The 24,815-nt window shown below is 35.8% G+C and overlaps 1 protein-coding gene across 1 annotated transcript in view; it reads right to left on the bottom strand.

The window, feature by feature from the left end:
• Positions 1-9,238: 9,238 nt before the first annotated feature.
• The window catches only part of LOC130048680 (hemicentin-1-like), an 87,190-nt gene continuing 71,613 nt past the window's right edge, over positions 9,239-24,815 (bottom strand). The window contains exons 12-17 of the mRNA XM_056145695.1: positions 19,815-19,873; positions 17,706-17,733; positions 14,934-14,998; positions 14,777-14,795; positions 13,549-13,625; positions 9,239-10,865 (exon numbers count right to left, since the gene is read on the bottom strand). Coding sequence (XP_056001670.1) covers positions 10,780-10,865; positions 13,549-13,625; positions 14,777-14,795; positions 14,934-14,998; positions 17,706-17,733; positions 19,815-19,873 — 334 coding nt within the window. The 3' untranslated portion in view covers positions 9,239-10,779. The remainder of the gene's footprint in view (positions 10,866-13,548; positions 13,626-14,776; positions 14,796-14,933; positions 14,999-17,705; positions 17,734-19,814; positions 19,874-24,815) is intronic.

Below are 24,815 nucleotides of genomic sequence, written 5' to 3'. Positions count from 1 at the left end.
GTGATACTTGATATTCATAAGTAATTGGAACATATGTATTTGAATTGATATCTTAAATTAATAACAAAAAATAAATAAACTATAAAAAAAAAAAAAAAAACACGGCTTTTTTAAATTCACAATTTTGAAACGCTTCAAAAAATGTTTGGTTAGTATGAAAAAAAAAATCAAATAATTATCAAAACCGGCATTAATTTCCAGTATCTACCCGTACTACTATTGGTACATGTACAAGTGTACAAGTACAAGTAAAAAAAACAAAACAACGATGACAGCCGATTCGTGCCCAGTTGGGCAGACTTTTGGGAGATGCAACACCCTTGCACCCTTTTAAAACTTAATCTTCTAAATGTGTGAAATACAATGTCTCTGGAAATGTTTGCAGTCAAAACATGGGTGATACACAGACGCGCACAAGTTCAGTAGTGGGTATATAAATAGAACACAGGTGGGAAAAAATCTGGAGAAAAAGAGCCTTTATTAAAATATATGTAATAAACAATGTAATTTACTGATTTTTCCTTTCAAATCGGAACTTCATATTTCTCTGTTAGTGTTGATTACAAATAATTGTTTCTACACAAGCAAATGTTTATGAACTTCAGATGAAGGGGCGTTCAGATTTACTGTCCACGGTTTCCTCGGCAAACCACTGTCTACTTTTCATACTACTTAGAATGAAATTGTGATAAATTGTCACCCTCTCTGGACAGACAAATAGCTCTTTTTCTCTACTGCCTTAAAATCGACAGCTTTATGTTCTCCTTCAAATATACTGTCTTTTCTCGATTCCTAAAAATAGCTTCTTTAACAAAACGAATAATGCTTTCGAAAATTATCGTACCTTTTCATTAGATTTAATATGCAATCCCGATAGTTTCCGAAGCTACACGATAAACAATTTTCATGATAAAAGGAAAACCTGATACACGTAAATCACGATACACACAAAACACGATACATGATAGACTTGATAAACGCAAAACACGATAGAAAACGGAAAAACTGATAAATACAAAAAACGATACGATAGGATACACGCACGATACGATAGGATACACGCACGATACGATAGGATACACGCACGATAGAACACGATAAGAATTTTAAGAATAACGTTGCGGATACTCTACCTATATTTACATATTCACATTCTAATATGTGTGCCTGTGCATGGGCGCCATATCATTTGTTTGTTGTTTTTGTTGTTATTTCTTCTTCTTTTATTATTGGGGTGGGGGGGGGGGGGGGGGGCGACGCTCTCCATATCATGAAAATTTAACTTTATTAATGCTACTGGTTTTAAAAGCTCGCCCTAATTTCATATTATTTTGTTCATTCTGCTGTGAACATTGCCCCCTGATAGAAAGCAAGTCCACACCATAGGGCGTAGCTCGTAGCTCAACATCGTCTTGTGGCGGCATTCTGGCTTACCAGTAGTGCTTCAATGTTAACTTTACATGAATTGACATTTTGAATTTTCTATTGTGGACTAGGTGAGCAAGCAATCTGAGCATCTGTTCCCAGGGCTTAAATATTTTACTTGTTTTAGAGATGCCCTGTAAGGCAAGAATTGATACCTGGCTCCCACATTTATAAGTGGTCATGGCCAATCGTAGCCAATAAAGTTACAAAATATATGTTGCGTAGTCATCATTTCATTAGGGGATTCCCCGTAGTTTTTTTTCAGGATTTCATCGTTGATAATTATTGTGCACTTTCCAAATCTTGTAAGTGTTCGGAAATTTCAATTTTTGTAATAGCTAGACGATGCTTTAAATGTTTCACACATAAACACCACATGCATATACAAAGTTTGGCCCCGCCCTGGAGTCAGAATCCCTACTATGAGGGTCATAAAATTTACAATTTTTGTAGAGACCTTCCTGCTCTACATCATAATGCATTTAGTATGTTTACAGATTTGCGGATGTAAAGATAATTGACATTGGAGAAGTTTGTCCCTCGCCCCTACCCCCCCCCCTCCGGGGGGGGGGGGTGCAGGAGTCCTGAAATATATGATTTATATCATCCTTGTCCACAAGATGCTTCATAACTAATTTAATACGAAGTTAGAGTTAGGGTTAGTTAGACGGAACTAACCCTAATGTAAAGATGTTAAAAATGTTCAATTGTTAACGCACGGTGGCGGACGCTCACCAATTGCAAAACTATTAAAGACTATAAGCGATCGTCTTTTAGTTACAATTTACAAAATTAAAAAGATCGTCCATACTGTGTGCAACGCCATTATTACTTTTTGACATTGCTGTACATATATATATATATATATGGTAGTATTGGATTTTTATTATGCTTTTATTTCAGCCGGAAATTTGGGAAATTAAAATAAACTAATTTGAATACATTTGAACTTGTTTTTATCTATTCAAAAATTAGAAATAGTTTTGGTCAGTTCTGTATTTAAATCTGCCCGTTGATTGGTCAAGAATTTTCCCGGGTGTCCGTGTTAAGTTGCGGGTAATGAGGTGTGAAAGGAGATAATTTTAAAAGAAAGACATAGAAGGTACATGTACTACGTGCGTCAGCCATTTGTGATAGACAATTGATATTTTCTTCATATTCAAAGACTTGAGACTGCACGACATACTACCGTAAGTTTCTTTTTACCATTACCTATTCATTTTAACATTCCTATTTCATTAACGTAATTTCTATAATTGTCTGCATTTCAATGGAAACCCTAACAATAGTAAAAGTGATAAGTGAGAGATTGCATTATAAATCTAAGTTGTAAATAGTATATTTTGTACAATGAATTCTATAGTACCTGTGGTATATAAATGTATTATTAATTAACAGGCATTTACCCATACTACATTTGTACGAGTATAACACCGACCATTTTGGTCAGACTGAACCCTGATCCATAATCAGGTGCATTGTGTTGTGTGTTATAAAGTATGTTTATCATATTGTTACTTGCTAGTACGTTACATATTATACTGTAAATTCTATACGATATCAAATATTGCTATAATAGGTACGAGTTCATTCATGTAAGGGAGATAACTCTTACAGAGGTAATATTCGTTTCTATATGTGTATAAATTGCATAGTTTATACTATTGATTGTCTATATGATTGTCATTGATTTATTATGAAATATTGCCATCACTTATTGTGTATTTCAGGGTTCATGTTATGTACAGCAATTCCATCATTTTAAATAAAAGACTCGAACTCGAGAAACAGGATTTGGAGTTGGTGTTCATTTCTTTCTCCTGTTACATTTTGGCGCCCACGTTGGGACTCTGCAATTATCATCAACGCATGGAACTGGCGTAACATCACTCATTCAATACCTGGCAAGATCAGTGAACTGTGTCAAGGAGGAATTCGAATAGAGATCGAGGACACCGGTGATTTAAAAAAAACAAACGAACAACAACAGCTGATCATAAACATTGACCTACTTCTGTGTGTGATGCATCAGTGTGTTTGATTATTTTTTCTGGCCAGATTGAGTACGCGTATGGTAAGGTCTGAATTACATTTGTGCATTACAATTTTTGTCTTTGTACACTTTTTTTTACCTCAAATATTGTAAAGGTTTTTTTTTTTTTCAATTCAACATTTGAGTATAAATGTATCGAGACAGAGTGGTAAGATGAATGTAAGAAGCTAATATTCCACCTCTTCCGTCCTATCTTACTAATTTTCTCTTTGCATGTTCTCTAGACAATGTAGACATTGCGACGATAATCATAGATTGAGAGTCACCTGCATGTCTGTCCGTCACTGTCCTGTAAGCATAATGTCTGTCGTTGTCTGTGTGGTATAGATCCCTTGGTAAGCATTGTGCCAGTACAGGTAGAATTCATTGGTCCGTGGTGTTAAAAGCCCAACAATTTAAAAGGTTTCACTTGGCTAAATAAGATTACAGGTACACGTTTAGTGGTTTTAAGGCTAGCTATCGAGAAAACGTGTTTGTTTTTTTTATCGGTGAAAAATCGCGCTGTTTATTTTGACTTCCAATACACAAGTATTCACAGGTAAACTTAGTATATGCTTAAGTCTTACGTCTTAGTTTAATTTAGAGTGCAGTATTTGATTTAGATTTATTTCATTTGTTGTAGTTCGTTAATCTAATCAATAGTTGAATAATACAGGTGTGTCACGGAGAGAAGAAGCTCTGGCAGAAAATTCGTCACGCATCACTGAACACGCTTGGCAGTAAAATTGAGTTATATGTCCTTAATATAGTATGAGTTATCTAACTTTGATATTTTCCAGCTTACTTTGTAGCAAATAAAGCTTTATTTCAGTTATCTAATTTAAACATTTTTCTTTCAGCTCAATAACTTGGCAATTTTTAGACGTAGTTAGAATCTTTTGAGCACAAAGTTAGAATTTATTTAGTTAGGACTATATATATTAAGGTATTTAGGTACTTAGTTATTTATCAGTCATGTCAAACGCCGACAAGAGTGCACATGCAAGGTGAAGATAACGAACAGTGATCAATCTCATAACTCCTACAAGCAATACAAAATAGGTAGTTGGGCAAACACGGACCCCTGGACACACCAGAGGTGGGATCAGGTGCCTAGGAGGAGTAAGCATCCCCTGTTGACCGGTCACACCCGCCGTGAGCCCCATATCCTGATCAGGTAAACGGAGTTATTCGCAGTCAAAATCAGTGTGCCAAGAACGGCTTAACAATCGGTATGAAACACGTCAGACAGCATTTGACCCAATGCGAGGTTGTATTGACGAACTAGATCGTTATAACGACCATAGAATTTGCGAAATGCTGACTTCAATCGAGACTGTTGAAATGCCTGTACCATCAACTTGTTTGTCAGTAGCTTACCTCGATTTAAAAACTGACTATACCCAGAACAAGCTCTTGCATATCGAATCAGTTGAGATATATAAACACCATATGCAGGTGATAATGGAATATTGCTACATAAATGTGTGAAGTTGACGATGGAGAAGCTGAAATCATCCCGTTTGTCATACAGTTGAGTTGTTAGTTTGCCGTTAATGTCTACTTTCAATAAAATATCTAAGTATGAAGCAGAAGTGGACGACTCTGTGGTGTCTTTTATTTCGAGCTCACAGGGATATATCAAATCGACATATGAATGAAAGCTATCATTGTTAATAGACAAAACGTCATCGATATATCTAAAAGTCGAATTGAAGGTCACAACGAGAGATTTTTTCTTCTCACGTAGAAGTTTTTGAATAAATTCTGCTTCATATGAATATAAAAACAGGTCAGCTAACAAAGGAGCACAATTCGTGCCCATGGGAATTCCAACAGACTGTTGGAAGACCTGATCACCAAAGACCACGAATATATTGTCAATGAGGAACTCTAGCATATTTTTTATTTCAACTTCAGAGTACTTGTGCGTGGAATCAGAGTGGTGTTTAACAAAGTAAGTTTTTGAATGACTGATCACTAGATATGAATATTTCCGTTTTCCGTTTTTGTTGAAGAAGCAACTGTCTATGATGTCAAAAAGTCTAGTCTTTAATTTATCGTGAGGAATGGTCGTGTATAGTGTTGAAAAGTCATGGGTTTTAATGCTATTGATTTGGGAAAAATTCTGTGATTTCAAGTTCTTTAGAATTTTTTAGAATCCACATTTGATTAACACCACTTCTGGCATATGTAGTCGCACAGTAAGTTTGAAGTTTCTCCTTCACAGCTGTTAACATTTTCGTGAGGAGCAATGATAGGGGCTTGGTAGAGCACTTACTGGATCCAGCAGTGTATCTTTGTTTGTAAGGGTTTTTATGTAGTTTAGGAATCCAGTATAGGTACGGTAACTCATATTCATTCGACCCATTGACTGGAATATTAAATGTGTCTAAAACTGTAGCATGGTTTTGAAGAATTTCGTCTTTTGAAAGGGCAGTTGGAGTATTTAAACAAAGGGCAACAAGAAAATCAATTAACACAGCAACAAATTCAGCGCATGATCGATTACTTAATGGAGAACACGGATTATAAGATCATTACGAATGAGGAATAGGAGATACTGCAACTGTCTGCACGCAGTACACCCGTGCGATCAACGATAAGTGGCGCAAGGGCAAAAGAATTCTAACGTACTGTCAAATATGAGGATCCGCCTCAACAGCAATATCAACCGCCGATGGATACTCGTACAATTTTTGTTTATGACGCAACGAGTGTAAGGCCTCGGTTTACAAAATTTTCCGGAGAGGAAAATTCGGACATGTCATTTGAAGTCTGGAAAAATGACGTGAAGTGCGCAATACAGGATGGATCAGCATCAACAAGCATGATACTACAAGTTATTCGTTCATCTCTCAAAGGAAAGGCTAGGAGCTTGCTATTAACATTACCAATGGATGCAACACCAGATGAAATTCTACAAAAATTGGACGGCATCTATGGAAATATTTACCCGAGCGAAAAGCGTCTCGAACAATTCTATGAAGCAAAACAGCAAGAAGGAGAATCTGTCGCAGATTATGGAATGAGACTGGAGAATTTGCTTCAAACATGCATTGAAAGGAAAACCATTAACAGTGCTTCGAGAAATGAGATGCTGAGAACTAAGTTATGGTCAGGACTCAGTGACATCATCTTACGGAATGCTAGTCGTTACAAATACGACACAATCGACGATTTTGAAACGTTGCGACGGGAATTACGCACCATTGAATTGGATATAAAAACCTTATTATCTACTTCCGGTTCCGCAATACTGGACAAAAGGAAGTCACAGGTATCGAAAATAGGAGGAAAACCAGATACAGATACATCTTTAGATGTCATCCTCAAGAAACTGGGGCAGATGGATAAAAGGATGGTTGAAGTTGAAAAAGATGTCAGATGGTTAAGGAACAATAACAGCCAGTTGACCCAGAACGATCCTAATTTTCGATCAGGGCCCAGAGATTACGGTAACTCTGAGAATCGTGGTAAATCTTCTAGACCATTTAACAAAGGCAAAGGAAATGTTTCAAACAAAGGAAATTCGTATAGAAGTTATAGAGAGCATAGGCGAAATAGTAATGCCGATTTAAACGACTAGAAGCTTCTAAGGTGGGACAGATTGGGAGCTTCATAGAAGAAAATTGTCCCACAGTTGACCAAGCTAATTTGCATGGTATTTCAACGGATTTTAATAAAGTTCAATGTGAACGATGTGGTCAGTTTGGACATCCAGATTGGAAATGTGTAGTCAGACTGGATCATTCAAAGAGGTCACATGATTTTAAACCTTTCAACAAAACAAGAAGAAAACATAGACGTACATCTACGCTTGTTGGATCATCAAATGGGGCCCAAGTGTATATTCAAGATGTAGCTACACAAGCTTTGATTGACACTGGCTCAGCAGTTCCCACTGTCAGCAGAAAATATTATGAGACACATTTGTCTGACATTCCATTACGGCCAGTAGATAAACTGTTTACCCTTGAGTGTGCAGATGGCACCGAGTTACCTTATCATGGTTTTATTGTTTGTGAGTTGCAGATTGATGGCATATCTGATTCAGCAGAAACAATCGACTGCTTGTTTCTTCTGGTAAATGAAACCACTTACCATGAAACAGTGCCTGTTTTAATTGGTACTAATGTGATATCAGTATTGATAAGTGGCACTAAGGAGAAGTATGGAGTAAGGTTTTTGCAGCAGGCTAAGTTGCATACCCCATGATATATTGCCTTCAGATGCCTTGCACTGCGGGAAAAGGAACTTGTTCACCGTGATAGTGTTTTGGCTCGGATTAGATCTGCGGAGAACAATAGAATCAGTATCCAACCAAACACAAATGTGACTATCAATGTGTGGCATGATTACGCCCATCAAGAACTCACAAATACCTGCTGATCTGGATATTGAACCTACCCTGATTACCTATGATGGAAAAGGAAATGGCACAGTACAAGTGCGCATTAGCATCATCACCACAAATACGGTTACAGTAAACCCACATTCTTTACTTTGTGAGGTTGAGCGGGTCACTGTTCAGAATTTTCCTGTTCAGAATGTTCCCGCAAAAACATCGGATGGACGTTCAAAGATTGACTGACCTCGGGATGAGCTTGATGAGGAGGAGCAAGATATATATATATATATATATATATATATATATATATATATATATATACATACATACATACATTTGACTATAGTTGACAATATCGTGTACGGGGTCCTCGTTGGATAGGTGTATTGAATAAACGCCAACAATTTGCTTGAAGACAATATTTTACACACTCATTCCCAATTTTATTACATTGTCTCTATGCACAATACAACAATACAACTCGAATGTATGACAAACGGGTTGATTTCAGCTTCTCCGTCGTCAACTTCCCATATTTATGTAGCAATATTCCATTAGCACCTGCATATGGTGTTTATATCTCTCAACTGATTCGATACCCAAGAGCTTGTTCTGCATATTGTCAGTTTTTAAATCGAGGTAAGCTACTGACAAACAAGTTGATGGTACAAGGGTTTCGAAACAACAGTATCGATTTAAGTCAGCATTTTGCAAATTATATGATCATTATCACGATCTAGTTCGTCAATACAACCTATCATTGGGTCAAATGCTGTCTGATGTGTTTCATACCCATTGTTAGGCCGTTCTTGGCACACTAATTTTGACTACAGATAATTCTGTTTACTTGATCATGATATAGGGCTCACGGCGGGTGTGACCGGTCGACAGGGGATGCTGCCTCCTCCTTGGCATATGGTCCCACATCTGGTGTATCCAGGGGTCCGTGTTTGCCAAACTATCTAATTTGTATTGCTTATAGGAATATGAGATTGATCACTGTTCGTTATCTTCACCTTTCACGTGATATTTGGGTATGTATATTTATCCCTGATTTCTCCTATACGCTCGATTTCAGGACAAACCCAAAATCAAGGAATTCATCCAGCCAGAGGAATCCTTATTTGAAAATCTAAAGTTCCCCTTTTTTCACTAGACTAAGGCGAGGTCACTCGTTATTCGATTGAATCCCTTGGGTGAGTATGCAAAGTGTTTGACAGTTTTATCTGATAAGTTATAATATATGATTTTAATGAATTGACCACAATGGTGATGTAAGTGTTGTGCCTGTCTAGGAGCTACATGTATAATGGTGTTATAGAGCAAGAATTCGATACCTACTCACACTTTGGATGATGAGAAAGAAAACTAAAACATATATACAGAATGCGTCAGTAATACCAGCTTTAAAACATCACAAGACTCATCCATTCCGTCAATCAATCTTTATTTCACTTTACGGAGATTGCAAGCTATGTACACTTTATATTAGATATTATTACAATGCATGCATTCAATAGAAACAGAGTAAGATCAGTAGATAAAGAATACATATGTTTACATGAAGTTAAAAATAAATAACAGATACACAGCCTTTCAAGGAAGACTTTAGATATTTTGAGCCATCGTTCTACCATGGTGTTTTGGTTTTACGGCTGCTAATAACGTTACGTATAATACGTGACAATGCAGTCGAGATACCTTTATATATAAATGAACATCAGGACATCACAGCACGATTTTTATGAAATGGCTAGTAGATGGGCACCCCAGCAAAGCATGCCAAAATTACTCACTGCACCCTTTTCAAAGATGTGATAAGGATAGTAGATTATTGTCACAAATACATGTATGATCGATTAGTATAAAAATGTATCCTTAACAATAAAATATATACCTTCCGTTAGTTTGTAGAACTCGGTACTTCCAAGTACCTCTGACAAATATGCGATATTAAAAGGATCATAATAAAATTTACATTTAGACGTCTATCGGACAATTATTAAAGCCTGACAATACAGTAAAAATAAAATGGAACATAGTCCTCGCGGGATGTCAAATCATAGCCCTCATTCAACAAATAATGTCGTGTAATTTTGTGCCAATTACACGTGAAATGTGTCAAAAGGGGCGGTATAATCATCACCAATTGACATCGGCATATAGACGCTCTCTATCAAACAAATTAAAATGAAAAGAGATGACATGACCGATAAAGATGGGTTTAAATCATCACTTTCAACGCTACAGACCTACTCGTGGAACGCGAACGAAGTGTTTGAGGCAAATACGGGTTTTTGAAATGTGGTGACTTTTATTGATCAAGATGTATCTACGACACTCTATGCAATATGATTTTTGCAGAAATAGTATGTATGCTATGCGAAAATCGACTTCATACTGACTGATACTGCGTTTGCTCTACTTCGGAGCCCTGTTATCCACAGTGACGACCCCTCGGTGGTGACCTTGTATACGGTGAATTCGAAAACTACACAAAATATTTTATTTAAAACAAATTCAAAGACAATTTAGTCATATAATGAATCAATTTTGCTAAAAAAAAAAAAAACTTAAAGCTCAGTAACATGCGATATGTCTTTCAACTTATGAAAGATTACTTTATCAAATATCAAAAGATTCGCTGAAATACGAGTGTAACGAGGAAATCAATCATCTTCAGCGTTTATCTAAACGGCTCTTGTAAAATTCGATTCCTAACAAATGATGAATAAGATAATTAACCAATATTACCTCAAACTGACGGAATCGAATCTGTCATTTACTTTGTAAATTTCATTATTATACATACAGTGTATCAAGTTTAAACTACAATCGTTTACAAGGTGCATATGTATAAGTTAAAGCGCGTATATGTATTGTCCGTGCGTTAAGTAATTCGATGCATTCAAGATCAATTCTGCACGCAGTTATTTATTCAAACTACCGCTTAAGACCTCCCCCGAGATTCCTAATTTTGAAATGAGGTGTTGAGGTACACATCATCTGGTCCTGACATCTTCGGTTTGAGGGAATTCTGGTATTTGCCGTCATCATCTATTGAAGCAAAATATGTATATTTGTCATGAGCATGTATATAAAAGGAATTGTATATCATTTAATACAATATCAGAATGTAAGAATGTTTATCATGGTCTATAACAATCACCGAAAACACCTCGTTCATCCATATTTGATGACAATGGAACATTTGTAGTTCATCAGAAACACCTATTATACAATAACAGTCTATCTAAAGATGGTTGAATATCGTCATTTTGACAAATGAAAGTTTATACTTTCTTGTTATTTCAAGATGGTAATTCATACGTTAATTTCTACGATATACCAAACTCTGGTTTGTGCTCATAAAAAAACTTATATCTATTACTTACTAGTCAGCAAATGAAGTGTATAACTACTTGTTTATTTGGAGATAATGTCACGTTGTTAGATACATTAAGTATTATTTATATATATTGTAGAATCATGGAAAAATGTATGAGAAAGTATTAACCTTTTTAGTGCAAAGTTAATAATGCAAATATATCTAAGGACATTTTCTAACCTAGTAGTCTTAACATTTCTTTTCTACCAAAACTGAGAACATTCTGTTAAATAGGAATATATCAACTCAAATTTATCTACGTATCGATGTTTTATATTGTGGCCTTGTTGCTAAGTTTAAAGAATCCCCATGCATTCGGACTTTCATGCAGTCATAATTATATAAACCATTAATAATACTTTACGTATGAGGGTGTTTATTAAATATGAATCCAAATGCATAGAGAGTTTAGTCATATTGATTCATCACTGAAAGAGTGGATGGTCTAGAAAATCCCAGAAAAAAAATTCAAAAGGATATGCACATCTACACAGTGTGCCCATATTGCATACAAAATTACACGAAATTCTTGTCACGGGTTTCAGACTAGTTACGCTGGCAAATTGTTTCACTAACAGGATATTTCATTCTAGACTTCTAGGGTCAAAGGCGCATAATTCTCAGATAAGAATTCTCTACGATTATGCACATTTACAAAGTATGTCCTTATTAACTAGGAGTTTCCTGGAATTCTGTTAGGCGGTTCCGGGGGTGGGGGGAGGGGGGTTGTACTAACAAAAACAGAAATGACAGAGGCCATCCTTCTAAGTTCGAATGCGACACAACTCCCCCCCCCCCCCCCACCAAAAAAAAACCCCATTCAAACAGGAACTTCTGTAAATATGCACATCTACACAGTAAAACCTTAGTATGTAAGTCTTCTGAAATTATGTTGAGGTGGTTTAAATGAGTTGCGCTGACAATAACAGAACTTTTAAACAAAATTCAGACTAATATACTTTTAGAGAAATTTCCGATCTCATATCAAAACCAGATCCCACGTCATTCAAAAGAAAACGCAACATATTATGATAAAGATACATTATTTAATCTGTCCTCCGGGAGTTTTAATTTTATAATACTAAATCTTACTTCCATCCTCAGAATTGAAATTGCATAACTTGTATCTCTGTCATACGTTACAAATGGTTTTGAGAGGAATAATAAACCGGAACTTGACTCCATTTTGGGAGTCATAATTTGAATTTCAATTTGTTATATGCTTTTAAATGATGTAGCAACTTAGATGGATGCCTCTGTCAGACTATTTTGTATACAGAACTATCATTCTTGCCTTTAACGTTTTACATGGTGAAAGGTGGAGATAACGAACAGTGATCAATCTCATAACTCCTACAAGCAATACAAAATAGATAGTTGGGCAAACACGGACCCCTGGACACACCAGAGGTGGGAGCAGGTGCCTAGGAGGAGTAAGCATCCCTTGTCAACCGGTCACACCCGCTGTAACCCACGATTATTTAGATGTTTTTCAGTATGTTCATGAAATTAGCAGTAGATACACCAAATCAAGTCAAAGTGATGTATTATATATCCAGAGGTCAAAGACACAATATCTTAGAATATATTTTACAATTGGAATGATATGTCAGAATTTTTAAAATATTACCCAACATTGGAAACTTTTAAATACACTTATCTTAGAATTATTTTTTTTCATTCGGGAAATTAAAACCATATAAATTTGTTTTTTTTATTATTATTTTCAGTTTTATTTTTTTTATTTATCTATTTATTTTTTTTTTTTCAGTTTAAATATGTAGATAGCGTACATGTATGTATACAACATACCTTCATATACTATTCTATATTGTATCTCTATTATACTGCTGTCTGTATATATGTTTTGAGGACCACAATGTAAACTAGTTTTTAAACTAATTGTGCTATCCTGTTTAAATAATGTAGATTATTATTATTATTATTATCAATTATTATTATTATTTTAAAAACTTTTTCCACGCAATCCTGAAGACATGTTTTGCATAAATCTGTTGTACTGACATTGATATAAATTGAAAAGAAACTGGATCCTTCATTTGATCAAAATTGAATACTATATATCGATTGATATAGCAAGCTTGTTTGAAGATGATTGTATGCCTTTTGGGAATATTATACTGCTGAATGGTATTACCCTATTCCTAAATCTAACATAATGTCAATACCATAAAATTTGATTCACTATGATAACCCCTTTAATATATTACATCGATAACTATGATCTTTTGATTGATGATCAGTAACTAAAGTTTATAAGGGACCTAAACTATGTGTTCCAAGTAATAATGATGTAAACTATAATAATAACATGACTAAACATGTATGTACCTTCTTTTTTAGAGACAGTTGAAAGTTTCTCATATTTACTTTCACCACTGCATCCTTGTATGCTTTCGTAAGTTTGTCTGCAATAATAGATGGTTGTAGATGATAACAAGTATCACACTGTTAAATAGAAAACAGACAAAGTCAAACAGGGTCCGCCATAATCTCATTTTCATAATGTGCTGTGTTTATGAATATCTTGTTCTGACCTAAAGACCCACATTTTACAGCTCTTTCCCCATGGTTGTCTACCTTGTACTAAACATAAAGTAATGGATTAAGGATATCCTGTGATCTTGAAATCAATTTGTACCTGTGACCTTTATCATTTGACCTCAAACGTTTGCTTAAGATAACACATTATTGTAAATATTAACGATAACATTGCAAGCCAGAGAACTGACAAAGTCAAACAGGGCCCCACCATCAGCTCATGTGAAATAATGTACTGTTCTGATCTTCACATTTGATCTGATGGCACATACGGTAAAGCTGTTTTTATCTGACCATTACCTACCGTGCACCAAATACAAATGAAGCAACTTTATATAATGTCAGCCATTTTTACATAGTGACATTTGGCTGTTTACTCAAATATATGCGTGTCTTCCTATGACCATTGCCAAGCTGAATATGAAAGCATTTAATTTAAGATCTTCTTGGGAAATACAAAAAGAAACACTTTGGCTATGGATCTTAATCAAAGTGTTTTATTTTGGTACTTTTACAGATACAAAATATTATCCCATTTAATTTCATTTAATTATGTTTAATGTTTTATTTCTCTTTATACTAATGTAAAACCTATTCGGTACTAATTTTGATACAGCAGATGCGCATTTCGACAAATAATGACTCTTCAGGGATGCTCAAGCTGAAATATTGGAAATCCGAAATAACAATAAACTTGTAAGAACTAAACAAAAAAAACCCCGGAGTGCCTAAGATAGGAGTCAAATTCGCCTTGGGGTAATCTGTTCCATATAAGGCGCTATATAAATTTCATTATAATCAAATAGTTCTGATTTCTGGGAATTAGAATCTTGTTGACTCCAGTGGTATACTTCTCCTATTGAACAGAAAGTTATGAAACTAAACAAATGCATTTACTTGTTTCATAAAACGTCTACAGATTGTCAGTCTGACACAGTAATTGCCATACGGGGACTTAAAAATTATACAGAAACGTTAATGTTAGATTGAGATCAAAAGAGATATATGTACACCTTACCTCTCACTTTCTTGTTCATCTGTGTAAAATAATGAATAAATTTCAATATTGATTAAAACACAGACATTTTCAACCAAATACACCAGATTTCAAAGATAGGTAAATATGCATCATCAATTCAAGAAATCCCAGTAGTACAAATAGAACTGTACATAACCTTTAGTGGAGAGACCCTCGTACTGATTGCCATTATCTGTCTCTATTAAGTCGTCATATATTCCTCTGTATAAAAAAAGTTAAATATTCTGATTTTAGAGCATGCAATGAATGCAAGCATATATTCATATCAGTTCACTCAGATGAATATCCAAATTGATTAAAAACATACACATCTTAATGTAATTATCAACTAATTTGAAAAGACAAAAAAAAAAAAAACTCGTGAAAATGCTTTGTCCTATTCAAATATTTTATTTGTTCCGCAGTTAGATTACAAGAAAGTAACTTTGGTGAATATTCTAAAGTTTTGTTCTGCGTTTTACTAAATTTTAAAAGGATTAAAAGCAAAGGAAAAATGATAACTGTGTCTATTTAATGTCATGTTCTCACTATCACCATTCACACCACGATTAAAATCCTGGTCTCCATCGTTGACTTGGATCCTATCAAATCATATCAGATCTTGAGGTCAGTCGTGACAATTGTGTCGATGGAAGAAAATACTTTGCGTGTCAAATTTTTTTCTACGATCAGCACAATTAATTTACAGTCACTATAACCGCATCAAATCGTATTGCATCGTAACAAACCGCATTATATTGCATCTAATCGTGTTCCCAAATCGTGATGATACCAGTTAATCTTTTACAAGGTAAACGCCACGTTTAGTTGCGATGCGTTGTTATGCCCCATGATCTGTCACGATAATCATAATATATTCATACAGTAATGCTGCAAATGCCACGTTGTCATCAACCTAAACTTCCGCCATTTTTGTAATTGTGGGTTGTTTTGTTCACTTTTTAGATGTTAGAAAATGAAGTCAATGGCCACGGGCTGTATCTCTACCCATCGGGACCAATCGTTAACTCAAACATTGGTCATCTTCGATCCTGATCGTGAAAGACATCGCGATCATAATTGTATCCTATCGCAACATAGCGCATCAATTAATGATTAACATATCGTAATGAATACGAACGTATCTGCAGGCACATTACTATATAGTATCCTCCCAAATCAGAACTCCCGATCGTGATGAGTGTATAAGATCGAGGTTCAATCGTGAACTTGATCGGGACAATCTTATTATAATGTATATGATCGTATCTGAACAGGTGTTCAGTTCGTGACACATCGTGACAACAGAAATGTATTTACTATGACCTAACGGGATCATAGCGCAACAAATTGTATAATAACTCGCACCATCTCGTATCAAAACCTGAACTTCCAGAAATGTTCTGCGATCATGGTCAATCGTGTTCGTCACACAGGCACACAGGTATAAGCAAGTTTAGTTTCATTCGTCATACATCTTTGTCGCAAATGCGCGGATTTGGGTTGAAGTTCTATTTTTTTAAGTTTTTAAACTAAAGTTGGTTTATTCTAATAGAACACAATTAATAAACGATTTAAAACATAAAAGAACTGCGAATTGACAGATAGAGAAACATGTCAATGAAAAGTGATGATAACGAACAGTGATCAATCTCCTATAAGCAATGCAAAATAGATAGTTGGGCACACATGGACCCCTGAATACACCACAGGTTGGATCAGGTGTCTAGGAAGAGTAAGCATCCCCTGTGGACCGGTCACATCCGCCGTGAGTCCTGTATCCTGATCAGGTAAACGGAGTTATCCGTAGTCAAAATCAGTGTGCCAAGAACGGCGTAACAATCTGTATGAAAAACGTCGGACATTTGACCCAATGATAGGTTGTATTGACGAACTAGATCGTTATAACGACCATAAAATTTCCGAAATGCTGAATTCAATGGAGACTGTTCAAACCCCTGTACCATCAACTTCAGTAGCCTACTCTTACTTATCAAATTAGTTGAGAGATATGAACATCATATGCAGGTGATAATGGACTATTGCTACATAAATATGGGAAGTTGACGATGGAGAAGTTGAAATCATCCCGTTTTCATACAGTTGAGTTCTCAGTTTGCCGTTAATGTCTATTTTCAATGAAATATCTAAGTATGAAGCAGAAGTGGACGACTTTGTGGTGTCTTTTATTACGAGTTCACAGGGATACATCGAATCGACATATGACTGAAAGTTAGTATTGTTTATATCGTTGATATATCTAAATGTCGAATTGAAGGCCACAGCAAGATATTTTTTTTTCTTTTCACGTAGACGTTTTTGAATACATTCTGCTTATTATGAATATAGAAACAAGTCAGCTAACAAAGAAGCACAATTCGTACCAATGGGAATTCCAACAGACTGTTGGAAAACCTGATGACCAAAGACGACGAAGGTATTGTTAATGAGGAACTTCAGCAGATTTTTTATTTCAGCTTCAGAGTATTTATGCGTTGGATCAGAGTCAATACAAAATTCAAATTAGAGTCACAGTTAAATTTTGATTTATGATACAATCTAAATTATATAAGGATACCTTCAAGCAAGTTAATTTCTATATTTCAATGATTCGTTAAGAAATTCGACCCATGTTTATTATCTCGTAATCATCTTCCCTATTTATGTTCCCTTCGAAAGGACACCGCCCTCGTTCAAACAAACTCGATTCTTCCTCATCCAAGTTTTCTTTGTACCAAGCTTGTTTGACATTAGTCCAATGTATGATGTTCTAAGACGTCGCAAATGTGACAGGTTTACAGACGACAGATTGACGATGTAAAAAGATAAATCAGAAAATATCTCTTAGGCGATCACGAATAAGAATATGTGGAACAAAGTCCCTATAAATTACAAATGGACAACACTTTTTCTTCCTATTACCATTTACCTTTCTCCGTGTTGATGCACAATATGCTCTGAAAATATAAACAAGAACTGCATTTTACAGTGAAAAACGTTTAGTGAAATACATGTGGTAAACAATATGCTCCTGGGTGTGGCTATGTCTCATTTAGTGGAAGAACGGACATAAACAATTTACATTATATTGTAATATAATTGAACTACTTATATATTAATAAGAACAATATTGTGTATAATGGCTTAACAAATCTGTCTCTACTATTTACACTTATCTAGACTATGCGATATTGAAAATAATGAATTTGATACTGAATTTTTATCACTGCGAAAGTTATCTTTCCTTAGAAAATATTGTGCTACTGTGCTGAGTGTAAAAACATGGTTAACGATGATTCCACGCAAATATGCATGGTATTACTAGTTGTCTGCATTTCCTATTCACTTCCCAAAAACTCCGTCTGGTAGAAGTACATTTGGGAGTGAGAAAAAGTCCTAACCCTGTGAGAAAGGAAATGGCTGTTTAAGATAACCTGCCGTCTTGTTTATTTAGTGTTTTGTATCAATTTTGATTCATCGAATCTTCCAAAATATTCCCAATGTTTTGTCCTAATATCCTTCCTTGAATTTGGTATTGGTACAAACTTACATAAATACCAATCTGGGAAGTCTTGGAAGACACTGTATACTAAATATTTCGCAAATGCCTTGGTCGTTATAATGATAAAGTTTGCAAATACAACCTATCTTTGGGTCAAATGATGTCTGACTTGTTTCATGCCGATTGTTAGGCCGTTCTTGGTACACTAACTTTGACTACGGATAGCTCCGTTTATCTGATTAAGATATAGGGCTCACGGCGGGTGTGACCGGTCGACAAGGATGCTTACTTCGCTGGGCACCTGATCCCACTTCTGGTATATCCATAGATCTGTGTTTGCCCAAAACTCTCTGTTTTGTATTGCTTATAGCAGTTAAGAGATTGATCAATGTTCGTTATCTTCGCCTTTCGTACCAGAATTCGGTCCAATGGTTCCTCGTGAATTTGTTTTGAACCTTTACATACCACCTTATGAATTGTATGTTCAATTTCAAAGAGCGTAGTGACACCATAAGAGGAACAATAAATCTATTGAAAATATGGGTATGTTTTAATAGTAAAGAAATTGATCAGAGAGACAACTCTGCACAAACCACTATACTTAAATATTTATCATTATAACACTATATGGCCAACTTACGACTACATTGTTTAATATACATCATTCCTTAAGTAATTCCTATGTTATCATACTGTTGTATATGATATTTCTATGAATAGAAAAATGCTTGTAACAAATATTTGAGATATGTTATTATACATATAGTTATGTTTTGTACTTTTATATAAATTATATATATGCCTTTAAAAAAAACTCTGCACAAACCAAAAACCTTACTTCTTGGTAAAATCAATATCAGTTTAATAGATTAGATGCTAGGCACCTGATCCCACCTTTGCTGTGTCCAGGGGTCCGTGTGTGCCCAACTATCTACTTTTTATTGCTTACAGGAGTTATGAGATTGATCACTGTTTGTTATCTTCACCTCTATAGGAGTTATGAGATTGATCACTGTTCGTTATCTTCACTTTGCATATAAGTTTTGTAGCAAAATCAAACATTCCCCATGTATCTATTGAAAATGTGGGTATGTTTTAATATTAGAGAATTTTATCAAAGAGATAACTCTACACAGATCGAAACCCTTACTTCTATTTGGTAAAGTCAATATCAGTTTAATAGATCAGATGCAGAGCTAAGCTTTGTAGCAAATTAAACCCCAATCAAACATTCCCCGTGTTATCTATCGACCAAGATTTTGTTTTCGAAAATGCTACTCATGCGCACAGAAAATATACAAGTACATAAACATATCTTTGAAAAATTATTCACAACTCCAAGAGTTTGTGTTTGCCAAACTCTTAATTTTGTATGCCTTATTGGAGTTATGAGATTGGTCACTGTTATCTTCGCCTTTTTAGTCACAAACATTATAGGGTTTTTTGTATTTCATATCATCTATCGTTACTCCTGGTGAATGGAAAGGTACAGTGTAATTCCGGAAGCGAAAGATATTATGTATAAATTTCACTTACCTGTCATCGGGGTATTGGATTCCTCTTTCATTAAATCGTTGACTTTTACGCTTTTGTTTCTGTAAGATAAAACCCCGCATGTTAATGGTTCAGTAATCATGTTTATGCCACCGATCCACTGGTAACAAAAACACCTTATAATTACATTACAATATCATTGAAATGATTATTCCTAAGCGAAGTGTACTTCAATTCGTTTTGAAATGAAAAGACATCAATGTATTGGCTGTATTTTTGTAGGAGCAAAACATTCTTTTTTCTTATGATATAATTCTCATAAACGCATGATTATCTTAAAGATCATTGGAGTTTTATACGACACAAATCAGTATTTACCATAACAACAAAACTGAAACATTATTAGGATTGTATGTCATTCCACAACCGTTTTGTAGTGCGACTGAGCGACGTGTTTTTATAGGTTCACAATATATTTATCATTAACATCACAAAACTGAATGACGTATCAACGGTACATTATGTTTCTAATAACTCTAACACCTATCCTAAAACTAAAAATTGATGAACTTTGCTTTTCACATACATATTTCTTTAGACGGCCAGGAACAAGTCTAATGTTCAGTGTACATTTCCTCTGATCTAATGTTTAGTTCCCAGAAAAAAATGTATATACTTGTAGAGTATAAACTTAACTTATACATAAAAAATAAATCGCTGGACTAGATAAATACAGGTCAAGTAGAAAATTGGTTTAGCCTGACTCCAGAGTGACTTTTTAACCCACAGTTTCAAAAGTTTGTAATTTTCTAAAGATATCAATGTTTATGATTTTAAATATACACAGAGTTTGATATAAATTAGAATGAAATTACAACAGTCGGTAAGGTTTTCACGAGTTCTTAGTATAGTTTATTTAACCCGACGCTGAGGTGTAAATCTGTAATAGAATGAAATACCTAATGGTGATTATCACTATATTTATCTACTGATTGCTCAATACTATTATATTTAGTTCGATTGCGCTGCGTGAATGGCAGCAAGTTTTTGAGATCTCGGTTAACATCCAAATTTCAGTGCTGTTTCAAGTGCAAACCTGTGAATTTTTATATCATCATGTTGTTTAAGACTTCAGGAAGACGTTTAATAGTATCGTCTGCGGATTATTTGTTGCGTAACGGAAACTTGGTTACATGACGGTAATCCAAAACATACAATTGTCAGATGTGCTCTTAACGTATCTGGTTATAACTTTATCGATGTTCCCCGCAATTTTCGATCAGGTGGCGGAACGGGCATCATGCACAGAAACAATCTTGATGTAAAGTCGGTGATATCTGCACAAAATTTTCAATATATAGATTACAATATAGATGACAACAAAACATATTTTACGGTCGATCGTCATCCTTACTCAGCAGCGCATCCAGTGACCACAACGATGTTTTTTGAAGAATTGACATCTTTTCTAGAAGAGAAACAATCTACTGCATTGTTATCGTTTGTGGTGATTTCAGAATTCATTGCAATAAAGTTGACGATACAATTGTGAAGTTATGGGATTAGTTCAACTTGTAAATTGCCAGACACATCCATCTGGTAAATACACTTATCTTATCACGGTACGGAACAATGATAAGATAGTCTGGTCCGAACCACCCGAAAATTTTCAAATAAGTGACAATAGCTTCATTTATACATATATATACATGCATATATATATATACTCATGGACAAAAGAAACGTTACACATGAAAAAATTATAGTAAAACAATATTTTTTCGTATAAATAAATAAAAACTTGTTTAACAACACTTCATGCTTTACTGATTACACTGGCAAACACAACAAATGTTAAAACCTAGTCATGCGTGAATTTATCGTTGATACCCGTAAACATGGTTTCGTGGATATCGCATTGCACGTGCAAAGAAAATCATTTTCATTTTTATCAAATACTACTCAAGGTGATTCAGGCAGTAAGAAAAACATCAAAATTTTCCAACATCTTCGCGTATTGCAATGCCCCGGCTCGACAGTTCCAGTCGCGAAAGAGCAATTGGCATGTTGGAACTTGGAGCGTCGCAAGCCGACGTTGCACGGCGATTTGGGGTTGCAAGGATCACGATTTCTCGATTATTGCACCGTTTCAACACAACAAATTCAACAGCAGACCGCCCCCGATCTGGAAGACCTAGGGTAACAACGCCCAGGCAGGACCGCATGATACGATTACGTCATCTACGGAACAGAACGGAAAATCCAGCAAACACTGCTGTTGGAATTCCTGGATTGCGGCGAATCAGTCGCCGAACAGTTCAACGACGTTTGTCGGCTGCAGGTCTACGTGCACGACGCCCATACAAAGGACCTATGCTGACCCAAAGACACTGCCGAGAACGACTTCAATGGGCTCGACGTCACTTGAGATGGAGGCTTGCAGACTGGAATCACGTTCTGTTTAGTGATGAATCACGTTTCATGCTGCGCCGAGTGGATGGCAGAACACGCGTGTACCGTAGACGCGGTGAACGCTTCTCTGATGGATGTGTGCTACGCCATGACCGCTTTGGAGGCGGAAGTGTAATGATGTGGGGCGGAATAAGTGGTAATCGACGAACAGATCTTGTACCGATCATTGGGACATTAAATGCACAACGATACCGTAATGAAATCCTTGCACAACATGTCCGTCCCTTTATCGCTGCAAATGGCGGAATTTTCCAACAGGATAATGCGCGCCCCCACGTTGCAAGAGCCAACAGAGACTTTCTTGCCAACAATCACATCGACATCTTGCCATGGCCAGCACTTTCGCCCGATTTATCGCCAATCGAGCACCTCTGGGACCAATTAGACCGTCGAGTAAGACAACGCCGCAATCAACCGGAAACGCTTGAACAGCTTAGAACTGCTTTGCAGGAAGAATGGCAAAGAATCCCTCAGGTCTCCATCAATCGTCTCATTGCTTCTATGCGTCGTCGTTGTCAAGCTGTTATCGATAACATTGGTTCTTTCACTCGTTATTGACATTGTGAATTGAATATCCGAAGTTAACACTTTCCGGCTTTGACTCCGTAATTTGTGTATGTTCAGATTCGGGAAACCTTAGATATTTGTTGTGTTTGAACATTCAAATTTTATTTTTTTATTCCCAAATTATATTATATTTTCATGAAATAAAATTACAGTTATACATTTTGGTGTAACGTTTCTTTTGTCCATGAGTATATATATATATATATATATATATATATATATATATACCTAAGCTTAAGATAACTAGAGAAATCCGGAAACTGGGGAAACTTAAAGACATAAATACGATATACAGATCCTGAAACGTACTACTACACCACTTGCACGGAACGGTACGAAACGATTTGCAAGGAACGATGAACAGTTTGCACGGAACGAGCAGCAACATAGCAGCACCCTTCAGGATGATCTCATTCAATTTAATGCAAATGCAACCAAACAGTACGACCCGGAAGATTTAGCAAAGTTTTACAATTCTGAACTTCGAAACATCTTGGACATTCATGCTCCTGAAAACGAGAAATTGGTGACGATTCGACCTATTTTAGCGTGGTTTACGTAGGAATCGGGTCATGTTAAGGCACGTTGTATGTCAGCGGAAAGAAAATGGGAAGGAAACAAGACTGCGCACCATGATTACGCATACATATATGCTAAACGGGTGCACAGAAAACATCTTAAATACAACAAATTCAAGCACATCAATTCAAATATTGTTGAGTGCGGTAAGGATGCATAACAAATTTACAAACTGTCTTTGGATTGATGGGTAGAAGTAAAAACAATCCTATGCCGTCAAATACTAGTGACGAATCGTTAGCTGACGAATTTAGTTCATTCTGTATGGATAGAATTTTAAAACTTCGCAATACTTTAAACGATTTCGAACAATTTGATCCAAATCTTGGATTCAAATGCACATATCACTTTGATAATTTTAATTCAGTGTTTGGTGTAGATGTTTTAAGTGTGATCATAAACTCAAAGCCTACAACCTGCCTAACTGACCCCATTCCATAGAAATTGATAAAACAGTATTCTGAGGTGTTATTGCTAACAATAACCGCCATAGTCAACAAATCCCTCACATCAGATGCTTTTGTAAATGAGTGGAAAACAGCAATCATAAGACCACTACTGAAGAAAAGTGGCTTAGAGACGATTTAAAAAAAAACTATCTTCCGGTGAGTAACTTGTTATGTTTCAAAAATTCAAGAAAAGTACATACTAAACCAGTTTATGAAATACCTGGAATTGCGCAAACTACTACCCTATTAGCCAAGTGTATACAGAAGGAACAGATATAACTCTTCTCAAACTCTCATCTGATGTTCTTTGGAAAATGGAATGGCAACAGGTCACCGCGTTAGTTGCGTTAAATCTTTTCGCTGCTTTCGACTTGATCATAGTATACTCGCCAAAGTGTTACAAACTACTTTCGGGGTGTCCAATTCAGCATTGGATTGGTTTAAAACATATTTCCCCCAGAATGGCGGAAGTGCATATCAATTCGTCTAAGGCAGCTGATATGTCCAATTGCACTAACAAGACAGTCTTCTGCTTCGTTGAATGTTCTGTACCACAAGGTAGTGCCGGTATATGTGGGCGTGTTCTTTACACCGTTTATGCTAGTACTTTACAATATTTTATCAAAGACTCCGATGTCTCTCTACTTGGTTATGCCAATGACCAATCCACATAAGACAGTTTCAATCCGAAGACCTAAAATGATGAAAAGCTCCATTACATGTGACAATCCACTTGTTGACCCACCAGCACTCGGTGATGAAACTAAACTAGCCATTACCAACATGTTACTGTGGATGAGGTCACAAAGTTGATTTGGTCATCTGTCAACAAGAGCTGTGAACTGAGCCCTATGCCTACATCTCTTGTGAAGCAAGAAGTCACAGCTCTTGCTCCCGTCATCACTTCTATCATAAATAAGTCACTTGATAGTGGTTCCTTCCCAACATCTTTCAAAGGAGCTATTGTGACACCATT

This window comes from Ostrea edulis, chromosome 1, assembly GCF_947568905.1.
Source record: "Ostrea edulis chromosome 1, xbOstEdul1.1, whole genome shotgun sequence".
Classification (NCBI taxonomy): domain Eukaryota; kingdom Metazoa; phylum Mollusca; class Bivalvia; order Ostreida; family Ostreidae; genus Ostrea; species Ostrea edulis.
Note: the sequence above shows the minus strand (reverse complement) of the source record. Positions and strands in the feature narration are given on the sequence as shown.